The sequence below is a fragment of the Hippopotamus amphibius genome, chromosome 10 (genome assembly GCF_030028045.1).
Source record: "Hippopotamus amphibius kiboko isolate mHipAmp2 chromosome 10, mHipAmp2.hap2, whole genome shotgun sequence".
Classification (NCBI taxonomy): Eukaryota; Metazoa; Chordata; class Mammalia; order Artiodactyla; family Hippopotamidae; genus Hippopotamus; species Hippopotamus amphibius.
Genome location: NC_080195.1, coordinates 52,734,181 through 52,753,056, shown reverse-complemented (window position 1 = coordinate 52,753,056; position 18,876 = coordinate 52,734,181). Strand labels below are relative to the sequence as shown.

General features: G+C 46.0%; 1 protein-coding gene across 1 annotated transcript in view; it reads left to right on the top strand.

Annotated features, from left to right (window-relative positions):
* The window catches only part of ARHGAP31 (Rho GTPase activating protein 31), a 115,680-nt gene extending 100,245 nt beyond the window's left edge, over nt 1–15,435 (top strand). Inside the window, exons 11-12 of the mRNA XM_057696265.1 lie at nt 6,422–6,699; nt 9,829–15,435. Of these exons, the coding sequence (XP_057552248.1) occupies nt 6,422–6,699; nt 9,829–12,264 (2,714 nt within the window). The 3' untranslated portion in view covers nt 12,265–15,435. The remainder of the gene's footprint in view (nt 1–6,421; nt 6,700–9,828) is intronic.
* The last annotated feature ends 3,441 nt before the right edge of the window (nt 15,436–18,876 follow it).

Sequence of the window (18,876 nt, the reverse complement as noted above, 5' to 3'; positions counted from 1 at the left end):
TAGCAATGAGAAAGAGCATCCTCTTCCCAAGTTCCTTATTTCAGACACCAGGGGGATTCTGATTGGGCCTGTTGGGTCACATGCCCAGCCTTGGACCAGCCACTGTTACCAGACTAATAGGATTCTAAGATTGGCCAAGCTTGAGTCTCTGGGCCATCTCTAGAGTGTGAACCAACAACCAACTGTGAGCCACACAAAAAGGAAGTAATGAGAACCTCAGAGGAAAGCATGGCTGAGAGGCAAACCGATAAATGCTCATTGTGGTTTAAGAATATTTCTATTTCAATTAATATTAGCTAAACCCATGCACCTATGGTCACCTAATGTATGACAAAGGAGGCAAGAATATACAGTAGAGAAAAGGCAGTCTCTTCAATAAGTGGAGCTGGGAAAACTGGACAGCTGCGTATAAAAGCATGAAATTAGAACACACCCTAACACCACACACAAACATAAAAGTTAATATAAGCTAGCTTTTTCTGATCACCTCTCATGGTGTCAGGCACTGTCCTAAGTGTCCTGCATGTATCATCTCACGTCTTCTCACCACAGCTCATCCCCATCTGCTTAGAGAGGCATCTGTTAACTTGCCAGAGGACTCCTAGCAAGGACGTGTAAAAGCCAGGATTTTAATCCAGATTTTTAAAAATCCATGCTTTTAAGCATTCTGCCATGGTCCCTCACATGTTTGCTGTGGGCTGCAGAGTTAAGAAGATTGTGAAGATGCAGTCCCATCCCCCAGCAAGCTCACAAACTAGGCAGGGAAACTGAAAGTCTGCACCCACCTGCAGCACAGGGTCAGCCTAACACCCTCCTTGGGCTTTTTTTGTAAATTGAAGTATAGTTGATTTACACTGTTGTGTTAATTTCTGCTGTACAGCAAAGTGATTCAGATATATATATATACACACACACACACACACACACACGTGTGTGTGTGTATATATATATTCTTTTTTTATATTCTTTTCCATTTGGTTTATCATAGAATATTGAGTATAGTTCTCTGTGCTATAGAGCGGGACCTTGTTGTTTTCCCATTCTATATATAATAGCTTATATCTGCTAACTCTAACCTCCCACTCCATCCCTACCCCAACCCCTTCCTCCTTGGCAACCACAAGTCTGTTTTCTACGTCTGTGAGTCTGTTTCTCTTTCATAGATAGGTTCATTTGTTCATATTTTAGATTCTGCATATAAGTGATGTATTTGTCTTTCTCTGTCTGACATTTCATTTAGTATGATAATCTCTAGTTGCATCCATGTTGCTGCAAATGGCATTATTTCATTCTTTTTTGTGGCTGAGTAGTGTTCCATTGTAGGTAGTATGTACCACATCTTCTTTACCCGTTCATCTGTCGACAGACATTTAAGTTGTTTCCACGTCTTGGCTATTGTGAATAGTGCTGCTATGAACGTAGGGGTGTGTGTATCTTTGTCAATTTGAGTTTTGTCTGGATATGTGCTCCTTTGGGCCTTCTGAATGAGGGAGAGCATAAGTACCCAAAGTATTATGAAAGGGGTGTTCAGAAAGGACTTCAGCGGCATCTAAAAGAAGCAGCCCTCTCAGGAGGATTCCAGGAACACTTCTCAGAAGTGGTAACATTTGGGCCTTTATAAATAGGTAGGACTTCCTAGTGCAGAAAAGATTGAAAAGGGCATTATGGGCTGAGAGGTGCTGACTCTTGTGAGAAGTGTATAGATTTTGGACCCCAGCTGGGCAGATTCGGATCTGAGCTTCACCACTTTGGGGCACTGTGATGGCTGGTTGATGTATCCCTGTTTCTCTTCTGCAGCGCAGGGGTGGCTCTTCTCTCAAGGGCTGGGATGAGGTCTGCATGGGAAAATATTCTTGAAATGCCTGCTCAGGGTGTGGCCCTCAGAAGATACTCAGTAAACATCAGTCCTTTACCCCTCCCCTTCCCTGCAGGATAGGGGCACAAGAGGAGTGAAAACTCAGGGGCGTTAAGTGATGCCCTGTCTACAGAATGATGTCCATGGGCTGGTGTGGGTGGAACAGAGTGAGGGTGAGAAGAGGAAGCGAAGCCTTGGAGGAAAAAAATGTTTCCAAAGGCTTTTATAGATTGGTTGTCCTTTCCAAAAGAGAGCGTCCCCAGGCCCCAAGGGGTCTTTGGCAGACAGTCTGTTACTTTTTTTCTGTTTCTCCTTCCTTCTCCCTATAATTCAGAACACCCCGTCTGTATCAAATTGGTCTTGGAAAGACACTGATGGAGACTCCAGTCTGTTTCCCTGACTGTGACCAGGGGCAGCCAGGGCAGAACAAGGCAGCCTGTGAATCTAGGACCAGTGGCTGGAGGGAGATGCCAGAACTTTCAGGGACAGCGGCGGGGGGGGGGGGGGGGGGGGGGGGTCACCTTTCTCTCTGATGGAGTTAGGTTAACATAGGTTACGTATCTTCTTCCGTAATTACTCCAAATGAAGAACTTCACCTTCCTTAATAAATTCTTTTTTCTTTCTTTTGTGCAGTAGCAATAAATAAAAGAAATGAATTAAGGACAATTTTCCACATTACCTGATTCAAATTTTTAGTCACTGTGCTCAAACCCATTCTTCTACTTTTGGCCAAACTAGGCAAAATTCCAATGTAACCCCAAAAGTAAGAAATACCAAGTAAGTATTGTGCTATAACTAAAGTGTTGATAGTTAGATCATCGATCGCTTCAAATGAAAAAAAAAAAAGGATTATTCAGTTAACCATAGTAATTGATTGTCTGACTTCTACCTGATTCAAGGCTATGTCTTGTTAACCTCTATCCTTGGGGTGGAGGACGGGCAGGAAAGGACCATAAACTGGATCCTTCTGAAAGGGCTGACTTAAAAGCTACAAGTGACACTCTCTGTGTCCCCTTCTAGAAGTGCTTATTAGAGGGAGGTCACAGTAACTGTGCAAATTTAAGGAGACCTGATAAATCAAACTCCAGAATTACCCTAAGAGATATTAGGAGTTGCCTCATTCTTTTACTGAAGAATGTACAAAAGAATTCTTTTGCATAGTTATATTTTAGTGCACCTGAAACAGGAGTCTACCTACAAAAATATATTTTGCCTTATCATTTTTTTTAACCAGGAGCAAGCCTATCTCATAAACCCATGGTTCTCTTAGTTAAGGTACAGGCCAAGCTGCTGTAACATGAAGAACAAAACACAGTGGCTCAAACAAGATAGGAGGAGTTGATTTCTATCTTACATTCCAGAGGTAGGTGGCTGTGCTCCAGGAGATCCTCTGGGGTCCCAGGTCTATTAGCCATCCCCAGGGGTGCTGTCGTGCCTGTGTGGTCAAAGTGAGCTCAGCAGCCCCCTACCACCACATTCCTACCTGTGGGAAGGGGCTCAGGAGAGGCAGCCAAGCAGCTTCCACTGAAGGATAGACCCAGAAGTTTCACCCGTCACGTCCACCTCCATCCCGTCTGCCAACACTCACATGGCCATGCTGTCCTTCAATGGAGGCTGAGACGCGTCGCTGGCTGGATGGCCAGGTGCCTAGCTAAACTTGAGTGGCAGGGAAGGTTCTGTTTCAAAATGAGGAAGAGAATGGATACTAGGGGACATTAGGAGTCTCTGTCTCCATGGTCACCTACTTCATGCATAAAGCATCCCATGCTGGGAACCGGACAATGCCCTTCCCTTTTGAGCTACAGCGACTCTTTTATAGCTTGCACGTATCCAGCCACCATGTGTATTGGACTCCTAGGCCCTTTGAAGAGAATTTCTAGATGTAGATACTGCCGCTGTCCTGAGGAACTTAACCTGGGGATGGGCACCCCGTACAAGTGAAAAGAAAATAGTAATCTGACGGCTTGGCACTGCACAGGTAATCACAGTGAGTGCTGCAGGAAGCGGAGGGAAGGAGCGCGTGGTCTGTGGAGGCGCCAAAAGAAGGTGTTATTAGGTTGACGTCATGAGGACTGCGTCAGCATCGAGTCTCGGAGTGGACCAGAGCAGGGGAGTATAAGGCCTGTCAAGGGCAGCGGGTCTGCTCAGCATCTCGCAGGGGAGCGGGAGGAGAAGAGCCACGTGTGGCTGGGCCAGAGTGAGGAGGGCTTTGCGCAGGACAGCGAGAGGTCTGAGCAAGCGCACGTGTGATGCAGGCCTGCCCTCCACTCCTCACTTGAGTAAGAGTGCACAGTCAGTGAATGGAAGACGCTGAGCTTTGCAGAAAGAGACGCTGGCAAACATCCAACTAAGAGTTCTTAGTAAAATGGGGAAAAAACATTAAAAAAAACATCACTGATGCATTACCCTTTTACCCAGAAGTTTCACTTCCAAGAATTTATCCTAAATAAATAGCTGCACAAGTACTAAATGTGTATGCATATCACGGAATTATTTGTAGTAGCAAGAGACAGGAAACAATCCAAATGTGCATCTTTAGGAGACGGATCAAATAACTAGGCTGCATCGTGCACAACTGAGTCCCATAGAGTCCATAGTTTTGTGGGCCCTGCACCATTTCCTCAATCTCTTGTGCATCTCCTGGGGACCGTTTCTTGGCACACAGAAGGTTGACCTATCTGAAGTGCCTGCCTTGTGTTTCTGGTTTTCTGCCTTGGGGCTTAGGGAGAGTCTCACGCAGCCCTTGCTCAGGAAAGCCCAGACCTATGGAGAGTTAACTGGGGCAGCTCTCAACCAATAGGGAGTGGGAGTCAGTGTATTAACGACCCAGCCCTTCACCCTGTGGTGGAGTAACTATGGGGCATGTTCCTCCTGGTTCTTCAGAGGCTCACCAGGGACTGAGTTCTGGTTGCTCACTGCGGTAACCGCTTATTTTTTTTCCTCCATCACTGTCTCACCTTCTCACTTCTGCTTCCTGGGGCCACCTTTCATATAAGCTACCTGCTGCCAGGACTTTGGCTCAGGCTCTACTTTGGGGGGAACTCAAACTAGGCCATGTCGTAAAGAACAGTCAATCTCCTTATGTACTAAATAGGGAAGAGATTTCAAGATACATTCTTAAGTGAAAAATGCAAAGCATAGAACAGTATAGATCACAGGCTATAATTTGTGTAAGAAAGGTGGGGAACGAAAACTATATGGTACAAGTATCTGCTTGTAGATGGAAAAATGAACTATGGCAGAATAAACCAGAAACTAATAAAAATGGTTGTCCGTAGGAGACAGTGGGTGCGTGGAACAGAGTGGAAGCAACAGGGAGGAAAGCAAAACTTTTCCGAGAACACTTCTTTATATAATTTTAACTTTTCAACTCTTTAGTTGTTTTACATATTCAAAAGTTAAATTAAATTTCAAAACACAAGCCTGCTAAGTGATGGGCAGAGGAAAATAGCACTGTTGTCAGTTCTGAAACATTATTAGTTCCGATATCAGGATGCTATTACTGGGTCTGACTGAGCTTCAGAGCCAGCACTGTGGTCAGATGCCTTAAGTCACCAGCATAACTAGTGGCAATGAGGAGAATTTGTTTGTAATCAGTAAACTTTTCTGAGCTTTTACTGTATGTGTGACACTGTACTAAGTGCTTTGACTCCCTAATCTACTTTATCCTCACAACAGCCCTGTAAAATATTATTGTATATTATTATGCCATTGTACCAAGATTACAAGATTCATTGAGACACTAGCATTTGAACTCAGGTTTCTTTCATTCCAATGTAAATAATAACATCACTGAGGATCTGCTATGTACCAAGCACTACGCTAAAGTACTGGGTCTTTATCCTACACTGTGGAAACAGTCTTATACAGTGAAATAGGACCTTCTCCATGCAAGGCAGTAGGGGCCAAACATGAGGTCTGCCTCCCTCTCTGGTGTCTCCATAGATGTTTAAGATCAGAGCTTCATTGCTTTAGATATAAAGATATGCCCAAATTGATGTGCAGATCACCCCTGGGAAGAGTCACACAGGAAGCTGCAATCATAATCATAATACATCTTTGTAGCTCAGTGTAAATAACAGATTTCTGTGACCTTAGGCAACAAGCAAAAGATTGGATTAGTGCCGGGTTTCTCAACCTCAACACTATTGACACTTTGGACAGGGTAATTCTTTGTGTGTGTGTGTGGGGGGGGGGGGCTGTCTTATGCTTTGTAGCATATTTAGACGCATTCCTGGCTGCTACCCACTAGATGCTGGTAGCCACGCCCCCACCCGGTTGTGACAACCAAAAGTGTCTCCAGACACTGCCAAGTGCCCCCTGGAGAGGGGAGAAGCAAATGGTTCTCAGTTGAAAACCACTGGACTAGATGATCTTCAAGGTCCCTCCCATCTCTAACAGTCTGAGAATCTGGGCTCAGAGGTCAGGTCATTGGTAGGAGGAAAGGGTGAAGAGTGTGAGGGAGCAGTGAGCAAAGCAGACCTGGGGCAGGACATTGACTGTGCTGGGCATGGCCTCTCTTGACATGCCGTCTCCTTCAACTGACAGCTCTCATCTTCATTGCAGCATCTGTACCTAAGAAGGCAGTTCTTGAAAATAACAAGCCAGGACCCGAGGCAGTGAGAACACTGGAATGCAGCAAAGGCCTTCCCCTGGAGCCAGGCGCCCAACTGGAGAAGAAAACCTCAGAAAGCTCCCTGGGCTCTCACCATTCAAGTGAATTAGAGAAGAAGTTGGATGCAGAGAACGAGGTGGAGGAGGGAGGAGAGACTGACCAGGTGGAGTCCAGTGCTCTGCAGGAGAGCCCCGGGGCCCGTGCCGAAGCAATATTTCTCCATGAGCTGGTAAGGTGGACTCACTGCCTGGTCCAGCCAGTAGGGTCCTCTTTTTCCCAAGGGGTCTTGGTACAGTTTAAAGTTTTTTGTTGCTGTTTGTTTGTTTGTTTGAAGAACGCGTTTCTGCCAAAGGGACTTCAGGGCACAGCCTTCTAATCAGGTCTGGGATTTTTTTTTGCAGTGAACTTTTCAGGGGTCCTATGGTGATAGGAAGTAACCATCCAGCTCAGATTCCCTAGGACGGACTCAACTCTAAATATTTCTGACCTGAAGTCACCATAAACCAGTAACGTGTCCTGGGAATGCAATGACATTCAATCCCGGAAGCAGCACAAAACCTGCTTGTCATGTCCTGGTCCCAAACATGATGACCATTCATGGGGGCCAGCCGTCTTCTTCCAGACATCCTGAATGGACAGTTGTCTAGGCTTGTTTGTAAAAATCTTCTGTAAGAGTTTCAGGATCTATTCCTTCCTCCTATGGCTTTGGAGAACTTAAAACATGATGCTAGAGCACATTAAACGGTTGCCACTTTTTAGAGGTGGGATTTTCCAAGATGTTTTTTGGGGGGCTGGGGGGTGCAGTGTATCCTTGCTCAAGATGAAGCTGTGAGGAGGTTTTCCAGAGACATCCAAGGAGGAGTCTTGCATTTGGGAAACAGCTCTGTGACCTGAAAGAGTGTGCCAAAGGGGAAAAGAAAACTCTTTGCCTTTTAACTTGCTTCCAGGAACTTGGTTTTTGGGACATGCACAAGAGGCTTATGGACTGGGCGTTAGGGCAGTGCAGGGAGACCACAGTGGCCTCTGGAGGGCTGAATAAGGGTTCCTGTAAGGTGTGTGAAGGAGAAGGATGCAAAAATTATTATGAGGATTGAATTCTGGGAGGGATCAAGTATGAATGACATTGCTTTGAGAAGCAGATGGAGTTAATGCCAGAAGGAGAACCAGGCTGGATTCATGGAAACAAGTAAAAGCGGCAATTCATTCATTTAAAAACATGTATTAAACACCTATTTTGTGTCAGATCCTCTGCTGAGCACTGGGATCACTGCAGTGTACAAGACGGTCACCATCCCTGTCTTCTTGGAGCTGACAGATTAGTAGGTGAAAGGTCATTAACCAAGTCTTTTCTAGAGTGATATGGATGTATGATTTCTGTGGGAGCATATATCAGGGGCGTGCAGCCCAGTCAGAGGGAAGAGGGGGCGTTACAAGGGTCAGGGAAAGCTTCTCTGAAGAATAGATATTTAGATTGAGAACTTAGCTAGGAAAAAGGGGTGGGGAGCAGAATAGGGAGGGAGAGACTCTCGGGCAGAAAGAGTGAGGCGTGCCATGAATCAGAAACGGGAAAGAGCCTGAAACATTCAAGGAATAAGAACAAGGCGGGAGAACGGGAGGGTGGACTAGAGCAAGTGAGGCTCAGAGCACGGCAGGAGGGCTGCTTGGAAGGGATTTGGAGCTTAACCTAAAGGCAGTAGAAACTCTTCTGATTTGCTCAGGGTTTTATCTTTTAAAGGTCACTCTATTCCGTGAGGAGAATGGCTTGGAGAAGGGCGAGAGAGGAGGCAGGGATGGCAATTAGAAGGCTAGTCTGTGGCAGACCAGGTGAGAAAAGATGGTGGTGTAGACTAGGGTGGGGGCACTGGGGTTGGAATTGGAAGGCTTTCAGAGCTATTTGGAAGGTCGAGGTAACTGGACTTGGTGAAGGATTAGGTAAGGAGTGAGGAAGAAGGAAGAATCAAGGACAATCCATGAGTTTCCGATCTGAGCAAAACATGAACTGTGGTCCACTTAACTGAAATGGCAGAGTGGGGTGGAGGGGAGTTTAGATGTTCATTTTATTCATTTAAATTGATTGTTTCTTAGTAAGAGATCAATAATATAGGTGCCGCAGAGAGTAATGAGATGCCTCTGCCCTGAAGGAGGGCACAGCCTAGTAGGCAAAATAGAAATGTATACAGATACATGCAATATAGTAGAATCAGATCTCAAAAATACCCCTGCCTTCTGACAAGTAATCCTACTCCTGGAGAGTTACAGAAGGAAATAAAAGAAAACAATGAACCCATTTAAATTCACAGACCCCTTTCTGAGCAGGTACTCCCAGTATACCAGGCATCATTTGGCCTTGAGGAATCAAAGATGGATGAACACAATTCCTGATCAAAACTCACAGTCCATTGGGAAAGATAAGACAGACATCCAATTAACTGTAATATGAAATGACATGTGATCAGAGCCAGGGGAGAAGTGATGTCAGGTGGGTGGCATGTCAGACTTCCCAGAAGGGCCTTCCACCCCTCCGGATAGAAATGACTTCCCAGACTGCTTCTCATTAGGACAGAATTAGGCCTTGAGACAAGAAGAAAGGAACTGAAACTTGCTTGCCTGGCCCTGACAAGGCCTCCCTTCATCCCTTTCCTGTCAGCACCTTTGGGCTTTGTGTAGGGAAAGGGAGGCACCAGGGAGGGCAAAGAGAAGCTGGGCCTGAGGGGAGACCAGGACAGCAAACGAGACAAAGCAGGAGGCACCCCTCACGTTCGCAGTGGTTATCTGCAGGTAGTAGGAATATGTCGTTTTGCTATTTTTCATTCTTCTTTCTTTTAATAAGTATCAAATATTTTTCCATGTGGAATATGTATTTCTTTAGTAATGAGGGGGGAAAGCTATATTTATTCATTTGGAAAGCAGGTGTCAGGGCAAGAGTTAACGTTTCATTCCACTGGGAGAATCTCATTCTTGTGAGCCATTGGGTCGGCCTGAGGTTATAGGAGGTCAGGGATTGGTTTGTTTCACAAGGCAACAGTGCACAGGGATGAAGTGCTTACGCTCTGGTGTAGACTGAGCTGGATTTCAGTCCTGGGCGGCTGCTGTGTGACTTTGGTAAAATGTTTAATCTGTCTGAACATAGGTCTCCTCACCTCTAAAATAGGAATAATTACAGCAGTATTTCTCTCTTAGGATTCTGAGGGAAATTAGGAACATACAGTGAATGTATGTTATGTCACACGGTAAGCATGTAAAAGCACCCACAGTTACGATCAATGCCGTACCCCCCTTCCCTCTCTCTGGGAAACAGCGCAGATGTCTGCACCGAGAGTCTTTGGTTCTAAGTAAACAGTGTCTTGGTGTTTTTCAGGATGAAGATGATCTGGCCAACGCCCTGATCTGGCCTGAGATTCAACAGGAGCTGAAAATCATTGAATCTGAGGAGGAACTCTCCTCCTTGCCACCACCTCCTCTAAGGGTCAGCCCAACTCAGCCTACTCTTGAGGCTAGTCAGGGGCCTTTTGCTTCCCCAGAGTCTCCAGGGAGCTTGCCTTGCGGCTCCGCCCCAGCGCCAGTGTCTGCCCCTCTGGAGGCGTGGACTAAGGAACCAACCAATCAGAGCACAGAGAGCGCCTCTGAAGCAGCCAATAGAGAAAAGCCGGAGACAACTGGCATCCGCCATCCATCTGAGCTGGAACAGGGCCAGCGCCCAGAACCCGGCAGCCTGGCTCCTCTGGAAATAGTTCCATTTGAGAAGCCTTCTCCACAAGCAAGGGTGGAGGTGGGCGGCCCGGGGAATCTGTCTCCCCTGCTCCCGCCTGCTGCTCCTCCTCCCACTCCTTTGGAGGAGGTGCCTCTAGTCCAGCTGTTGAAGGATGGCTCGGAGGCAGAAGACTCCTCCGGGCATTTGAAAACAAATCCATATACAGACCAGCTGAAGTCCAAAGGCAGCCCTGGGATCCCCAGTCTGTGTCAGCGAGACGAGCCCTCTTCAGAACAAAGTGAAAAGCAAAATTCAAAGCATGCTGCTTCTGAGGGCAAAGGCTCTGGCTTCCCAAGCCCAACCAGGGAGGCTGAGATTCCCCCACAAGGAGAGGAGGATGTTGCCCACTCAGTACAGGAGCCCTCAGACTGTGATGAAGACGACACTGTGACAGACATTGCCCAGCACGGCCTGGAGATGGTGGAGCCCTGGGAGGAGCCTCAGTGGGTGACAAGTCCCCTGCACTCGCCCACAGTTAAAGATGTACAAGAGGCCCAGATGCAGGGCCCCCAGGGCCACCTACTAGAGAAGAGGCTTTCCCACAGGCCCAGCCTTCGCCAGAGCCGTTCTCTAGATGGCAAAACCATGGTTAAGAGCCAGTGGACTCTTGAGGTTTCCTCCTCCAGCAGCTGTGCTAACCTTGAAGCAGAGAGGAATTCCAACCCTCTGCAGCCCGTGGCACCCAGGAGCGAGATTACTGGATGGGATGAGAAAGCTATGAGGTCATTTCAAGAGTTCTCTGGCCTGAAAAGGACAGAGGTTCCTCCCAACCAGAAGGGACCAGGTGGTTTGCAGCCCACATCAGCAGAATCCAGCCCTGTCAGTCAAGCGGAGGGCAAGGAACTGGGAACACACCTGGGGCCATGCACCCCTCAAACTGAGCAAGGTAGTGATCCTGGGCCAGAAAGCAGCAAGGAAAAGTCACCTGGTGCGCAGGACAGCACCTCACTTGGAGAGCAGACCCCAAAGTTACAGCTAAAGAGCACTGAGTGTGGGCCCCCAAAGGGGAAAAATAGGCCTTCTTCTCTCAACTTGGACTCTGCCGTTCCCATCACTGACCTCTTCCGGTTTGAGACTATGGCCTCATTTGGTTCACCTGGAATGCAGCTCTCTGAGGCAGGAGACCCAAAGGTCACATGGATGACCTCATCTCACTGTAAAGTAGACCCCTGGAGGGTTTACTCCCAGGACTCTCAGGACCTGGACATTGTTGCTCATGCCCTGACGGGCCGCCGTAACTCTGCTCCTGTGAGTGTGTCAGCTGTGAGAACCTCCTTCATGGTCAAAATGTGCCAGGCCAGGGCGGTCCCAGTCATCCCACCCAAAATTCAGTACACCCAGATCCCACAGCCCCTGCCCTCTCAGAGCTCAGAGGAGAGTGGGGCTCAGTCCCCAGAGAGGAGCCAAGAGGAACCCAGCTCAACTGGCGGGACCTCTCGGAAACTTGCCAAAGATGATTCGCTCTCCTCCTTGGAAAGCCCAAAGGAAGAGAAACCAAAGCAAGATACAGTAGCTGTTGAATCCTTGCCAATGGATGCCACTGCATCTTGCATGCACGAGGGACCCACCCTTTCTCCAGAACCAGGTTTGGCTAACCTGCTCTCCACTCAGGATGCAGTAGTGCAATGTAGAAAGCGCACATCAGAGACAGAGCCATCTGGGGACAACCTTCTTTCTTCAAAAATAGAGCGACCATCAGGGGGTTCTAAGCCTTTCCACAGGTCAAGACCAGGAAGACCTCAGAGCCTAATCTTATTCAGTCCTCCTTTCCCCATTATGGACCCCCCGCCCCCTTCATCTGCAATGACAGATTCCAAGGTCCTGCTGTCCCCTATCAGAAGTCCCACCCAGACAATATCCCCTGGCCTTCTTTGTGGGGAGTTGGCAGAAAACACATGGGTCACACCAGAAGGGGTTACACTTAGGAATAAAATGACCATCCCTAAGAATGGCCAGAGACTAGAGACCTCAACAAGCTGTTTTTACCAGCCCCAGCGCAGATCAGTGATTCTGGATGGAAGAAGTGGGAGGCAAATAGAATGACATCAGTTCACCTGCTGGTGTCTGAGAAAATGTCATGATTCATCTGGAAGTTATTACAGAGGCAGCTTGCCTTTATTCCAGGCAGAGGTTATCCAAGTTTGGGCTTATTTTGGCCTCTTCTCTTTCCTCAGCCTTTTGACCATTTATTAATTAGATCATTTGCCAGAAGAGAGGTCAAGGGAAGGACCAAAAGTTGACATTCAAGTAAGCCTATGTGAGCAGGCAGGGAAAGGTCAGGTAAGCGACAGGATAAAATGCTGGCCTCCAGTGCTATTTGGGGCTTATAAGTTGCATACTGCCCCACTGCCATTATCTAGTACTGTTGAGAGCTGGATGTGATAGTGTCTTTTGAAAGAAAGAGAAATCCTTTGCCTGTGTTGGAAAATGTTGCTGTTGAGGTTTGAAGCCCTCCTATTTACTTCATGCTTTTTAATGCTCTTTAAAGCATGTGTTCTTTTAGACCAGTTTTCTGATAAGCTTTGTAAAAGTGTACTATCCAGAGTGGCAGCAGGTTTGGAAATGCAAACTAATGTACACTTAGCTATCCAAGTGGGTGAATTTACCCATGCTTTCCCTGTAATCCCTGCAGACCTGTCCCAGTTGGCTCTATATACCAGCATAGAAAATCAGAACCTATACTCAAGAGCAAACTCTGAGATTGGCACAATCCAAGAGGACTTTCTGACTCTGGCTTTTATTAATATGGGACTCCAGCTGCCACTCTCCTGCCCTCTGATTTATAAATCTAGTAGTCGGGCAGGGTGAGGGGCTGAGCTGAGGGTTACCTCAGTGAAATGTGCTAAATCTTCATTTAGGTATGAGATAAAGTGAAGTGATCTGCTCTCCTTCCAATATGAGAGTTCACGAACAGTATGTCATCATAGAGAAAAGCCTCACACATAGACAGAAGTACACTCCAAACGTTGTGTTTAAATCAGTGGGACACTCGCAGGAAACACCTCTAGCTGTTTCACTCTCCTTCCACACTAGGCTGGGACTAGAGTACAGGAGAGGATAAGGGGGGAGCCCTAGGAGGAGAGGGAAGAACGCTTGCAGGGTGGCCATCATCCCGCTTGGTGAAAGCTGCCCTTCTTGAAAATGTATTTCATTTTAGCCAGTGGGTGCCTTCCTCCCTCCCCTCCCCCTCCATTGGTCAAGAGCAGATTTGAGGCACTCCTCCCCGTCCCGTAATCCCCCTCATCCAGCACCCACCCCAGGCACTCAGACTTGCTCTTCTCCTGTCTATATGCAAGCAGAAGCAATAAACCAATCTGATTTTATTTCAGTTATTTAGAACTTCAAACGGTTCTTTCCTTTTCAGCTGGAGAGAGGAAGGAGAATTAACATGACTTGCTGGCAGATTTTTGGTGCTCTTCCAAAAAGGCCTTCACAGGAGCCCTTCTCAAGGCAAAACCCATCAGGGTAGCTACACTTTCAGACCTTCTAGGACAACTGTCTTGTTTGAGAAACAAAGACAGGACCTATTTTTAGCCCGGTGCACCTCTTCTCAGGTTCAAGGCTGGCTGAACTCTGTCCAGGAGCTCAGTCGCTGCAGACATTTCACTAAGAGCTAGCAGTACCTCTGGGCAGACCTCACAACCAAGGCTGGTGCTGGGCTGGGTAGGGGCTGCACTGAAGTTACCTCCTCCAGTGAGAAACTGGAAGCCGATGCCCTGCAACAGACACATATTCCTCTCTCTCCTTCCCTGATAAGCCTTACAGAGAGTTTTGAAATCTTGTCCTATGCCTTTTAAGCCAGTGTCTATGACAGAGGTAACTGGCAGGTCAACTGATGAGTTCTGCTCTCAGAGGGCACTGAGGGAGCCAGGGGAGCAATTGAATAGGCCTTTGGTCAGTGTTTTTTGCATTGGGTGAGCAAGACCTATTGGACCAACAGCCAATGGGATGTAAACCCATAAGAAAAGTCCTAAGGTAGAGCATATCCCCCCTAGGCGAGCAAGGTGAAAGAATACACTGGTGCCAGATGAGGAAGGCCGTGTTCAGGAGACTTGAAAAGTGCATTTCTGCCTTATCAGAAAATGTGGCAGACAGGCTTTATGTCAGTCTCACTACACTGTGGTATCTACGCTTTTGATAAAGACCATGTTAGGATGTGTGAGAAGGAGGGCACCGCACTTTGCTTCACCATCAGAACGCTGAGCCGAGTAATGAAATATTTAACCTATCTTATGATCATTTTAAATTTGTGTTTGTAAGACTTAGGGGATATATTTTTATTTGGGGATAGACTGAGAAGCCACCATTTACATATTAACAAGTGAGTTAAACTGGAGGCACCTACGAAGATTTATTAAATGGCTGCCATGTTCCTTAGACTCTGACATCTTTCATTTGTAGCTCATTTTCAGGAGTGTGAGTGTGTGGATGTCATCATAAGGTGACAACTGTCTGGAGATATTCCCTACTCTGAGCTTGCTTAGCCAATCAATCCAGAAGGCCTTGGAAGCAGACTCACCTTCTTGGTCAGTGTCTTGCTGCAAAAGTGTGGACCTCTCCATAAACTTCCTGTGAGCTGGGGCTAGCCTGGCACTGATGAAATTCCATTCCATGACAAGGAAAACTCATTACATTTCTCCCTTGAAATTGTTCCCCCCAAATCTCCTGAGAGTACCTATTTGGTCATCCACTTGGGACTGAAAAATGAACCCCCGGAGAACGGCTGGATGGAAATCAGACTGCCTGATTCCATCTAGGGGAAGGAGGGAAGAGGTTTATAGGAGGATCTACATGGTGCCCTAGAAAGGGCCATAGAAACAAATTCTCAAAGAGTGCTTTCAAATCAACTATTGGTCCTCAAAATGGGGGTGGCTGATTTTAAATGTTGAATTTAAAGTGAAATACATGCACACTCTAATGTTTCTTTCAGTGTTAATGGTTGCTTAAGAAGATAATAACCTGTATTTATTGGCAAAATGGCCCTCCCAGGCCAACTTTTTTTTTTTCTTTTTTTGCCAAAGTGTACCAGGTAGAGGGAATTTTTTATTCTCTGCTTCAAGTGGAATATGAAGAGGCGTGACCAAAAACTCCATTAAGACACTGTTAGCCTAATCTAAGCTCTAAAATTCAAAATATTGGCCAAGGCAAAATTCTGAATTCTGGGAAGATTAAAAATGTGAACATTATCATCCTCAACAGACAATATTTATTGAGCGAGCTTAGTAATATTGCACTGGGTACCTTAGAACTCTGAAATTCTTGAAGGGTCTAAAGAAAAGAGGGAGAGGAATGGTAGCAAATGAAACAGCCTCTAAGCAACCTGGAGCCAGATTTAGAACCATTAAGTTACCAAATGAAAGCAGAAGGGAAGAACAGGCAGCAACTTAGCTTCTTTTAATATGATTGCTAATAGTGTTCAAGTTACCTCTTGACTTTAACCAAATTAAACACAATTACAAATCCAGTAGAAGGTACTAGAAAGACATTCAGGTGTTGAGAATTATGCTTTGACCACTTAAAAAATTAGAGAGTGGTAACTAAGAATAAATAGTTCTGAGGTTTTTCGTGGGCTTAGTTTGGCTGTGAAGTCCTGTTGGATCTCTGCAGATGAGCCAGGTAACATCAGGGTTCCATACTCCTCGAGAGGGGGTTTTAGACACTTCCATTGTCACAAAATGGGTTAACTCCTGTTGATGATGAAGTCATAGATCCAAGATAAATTGTTACTTTCATGTCTAATGTTTAGCACATGATAATCACATTTGCCTAACACTAGGTGGGACAGTCATTTGTCTACACAGGCCTTGTGTTCTGCCTGAAGAGCTACTGGGAAACATAAGATTCATTTGTCTGGGATTGGAATGGGAGCGGTTCAGGGTAGGTCCAATTCCCACCAGGATTGATAAGGGCCTGTCCTATCTGATGACAACATGCATTTTGGGGTTAAGTGTTGCCAGGAGTATGATTTTAGGCATTTCCAGCAGGCAGGTCAGTTCAAAATGTAGAATGACAAAGAACATGTCCTCCTTTGTCAATACCCTTCCTAGCAAAGTTAGACCAGAAGAGGGAGCGAGCACCTCTCCAAGCATGGAGAGGAATAGGAGATGGTAGAAGGGTCAGTCCAGATGGTATAAAATTGGGGCCACCACTGACTGACTGGCACACAGTAAATCATTCAGTAGCGTTGAAGTTCATGAGCAATGCAGGGATCACTTCTATGAGGATGAAGGAGGATGCAGTTAAATATAAGAAAGCCATGAAATACAGAGCCGTGTGTTTTACTGGATGAATCACAATGCTTTGCATTAACTTAATGCCATAGTACTTCCTGGCTTATAACTGTAAGGTAAAGCACTTTCTCAAAGGAGTCTATTAGAAAGCCACGATTTCAGCTGTTTGTTGAGCTTGACAAATGTTTCCAAAGATATAACCAAAATGTTTTTCTATTGATTAAAAAAGCATAAATATTAAACCTATCCTTAGAGACATTTAAGTGTAATTAAAACAGATTGTTATGCTTTACAAATGTACTCTAATAAATGATATAAAATATAATGCTCATGACGGCACTATGAACTAGAGGACATGGGGTCATCAAAATCAATAATAGGAAAAGCGGACTTTATGCATTCAGGCTCGTTGTTCTAGTTTGTTCTGTTTGATGTCATTTTTTATTACTTCAGGGTTTGGGCTCCTCACAGCAAAAGTCCTGATGGTTTGCTTCAGTAAAATTTTCTTGCTTTGTTATTTTGCATCTTAATAATTGTCAAATATTTGCAACTTCACTCTCTTACTGTTGCAATCATACATGTCACCCAAGATACCCAGTATACATCAGTGGATGTTGTAATGAAAAATGAGAGGAAGAAAAAAAGCTGTTACTTCTCAAAACTCCACAGCTTAAGGAGTTACGTGGGTCTACCTGCAGAGATGTAAACTCAGTTTTCCTATGACTTGAATTAGTCAGGGAGGACCATTTTTTTTCAGTGGTTTTCGTTAATGGTGCTCTGAGGGGGAAAAAGCAAAAGTTTGCTATCCTGGCTTATATCATCACAGAAGGGTGCTGGGGACGGGGAGAGGCACTCAATGAGCTGAAATGACAGGCCCTTATAAAAACAGTCATACAGCCTAGGCTCACAACTTGGTGATATTTGCAGTGAAAAATATTGTTGCCAAGGGAATTAAAATTCTAGCATTGTGGCAATACTCTGTTTAGAACTTTACTCCTGTTCCTTCATTACGACCATAAATGCCTTGTTCTCCTGTATACTCCCAGATCCCCACACTCCTGTTTCTCTCTCCTGAGTGAGCCTACCGCCCTTCCCCACCCCCCAAACTGGCAACACACAGCTCCCCTCACTCCTAATCTTTCCTCCAGTTCCTCCAGTCTCCTTACAAGAGATTGTAAGGAGTCCTTCCCTCCTCAAAATCTCTTCACTGAATGTTGCCTCCACTTCTGAGACGTCAATAAAACTTGACACTCACCTGAAGACACTTCTTTCCCTGCCCGTTTCTCCCACGTTACACAGATTACAAAAAGCCCAGAAATTTTACCCAGCTTCCCACTCCTGCTTCTGCTCCATTTCTTCCCATCTCATGCAGAAATCTCATTACTGAAATTTATGGCATCCAGCTATTTTAATTTTTCCATTCTTTGTGGCCATGACGTAGTCCACGTCCCAGATTTCCCAGTTTTTGTCACCAGGCTGTTTCCTCTCTCTCTCATGTCCCAACATCATCCTGGATGACTTCAGTGTTCCTGAGGAAAACTCATCCTACACCCTTGCCACAATTGCTTATAGCTTTTGCCTCTACTGAATTTTGACCATTTGCTTCTAGGGTTACACAGCAGGCTCTTTTATAACCCAGAACTCTGTGATCCTGAATTCCCATATTCCTTTCTCAGAACTCTATCCTTGCTCCTTTATTCCTTCTACTTGCTCAAGATCACGAACGCCTGACCCAGCCCCGCTCTTTCTGATGGCCCGTACCCCCACCAGACGTCATTCTTCTTCTCTAGCCTATCCAGACCCCACGGTGCATCATCTCAGCTATCCTCATAACTCCCTTGGCTACGAGTCCTTCAGCTATACCTGCTTGGCAAACTTCCAAGCCAGGACAAGGCCTCTTATCACCCATCTTCTCTACCCTTGACTGTGTCTACTGAGTTAGACTAGAGAAAAATCATAAAACCATGATGGTCTTTGTAAATTTATGGTTTACCACCTCAGCAATGGCCTCATTGTCAAAATTCACACAGGCTGTTCCCCCTCCCCGATGGACCACTCCTTCCACAACATAATTGTTTCTTTTTTGGCACACGGGCTTAGTTGCTCCGTGGCATGTGGGATCTTCCTGGAGCAGGGATCAAACCTGTGTCCCCTGCATTGGCAGGCGGATTCTTAACCACTGCGCCACCTAGGAAGCCCCAACATAGTTTCTAACTTAACAAGTTTATGCTGTCAGATGTGTTCCTTCCACCTCACACTGCCACCACCCTTACTCATGTGTGTACCTACACTCCTTTCCAACTCAGAGGAAGCACCATTCCTCTTCCCAAGGGCTCCCAGGAACAATTCTTTCCAATTCACTACTCCCAACCACAACCTGACCTCCACCCACATCGCTCCATTAAATTTCTCTTGCTAACGTTAC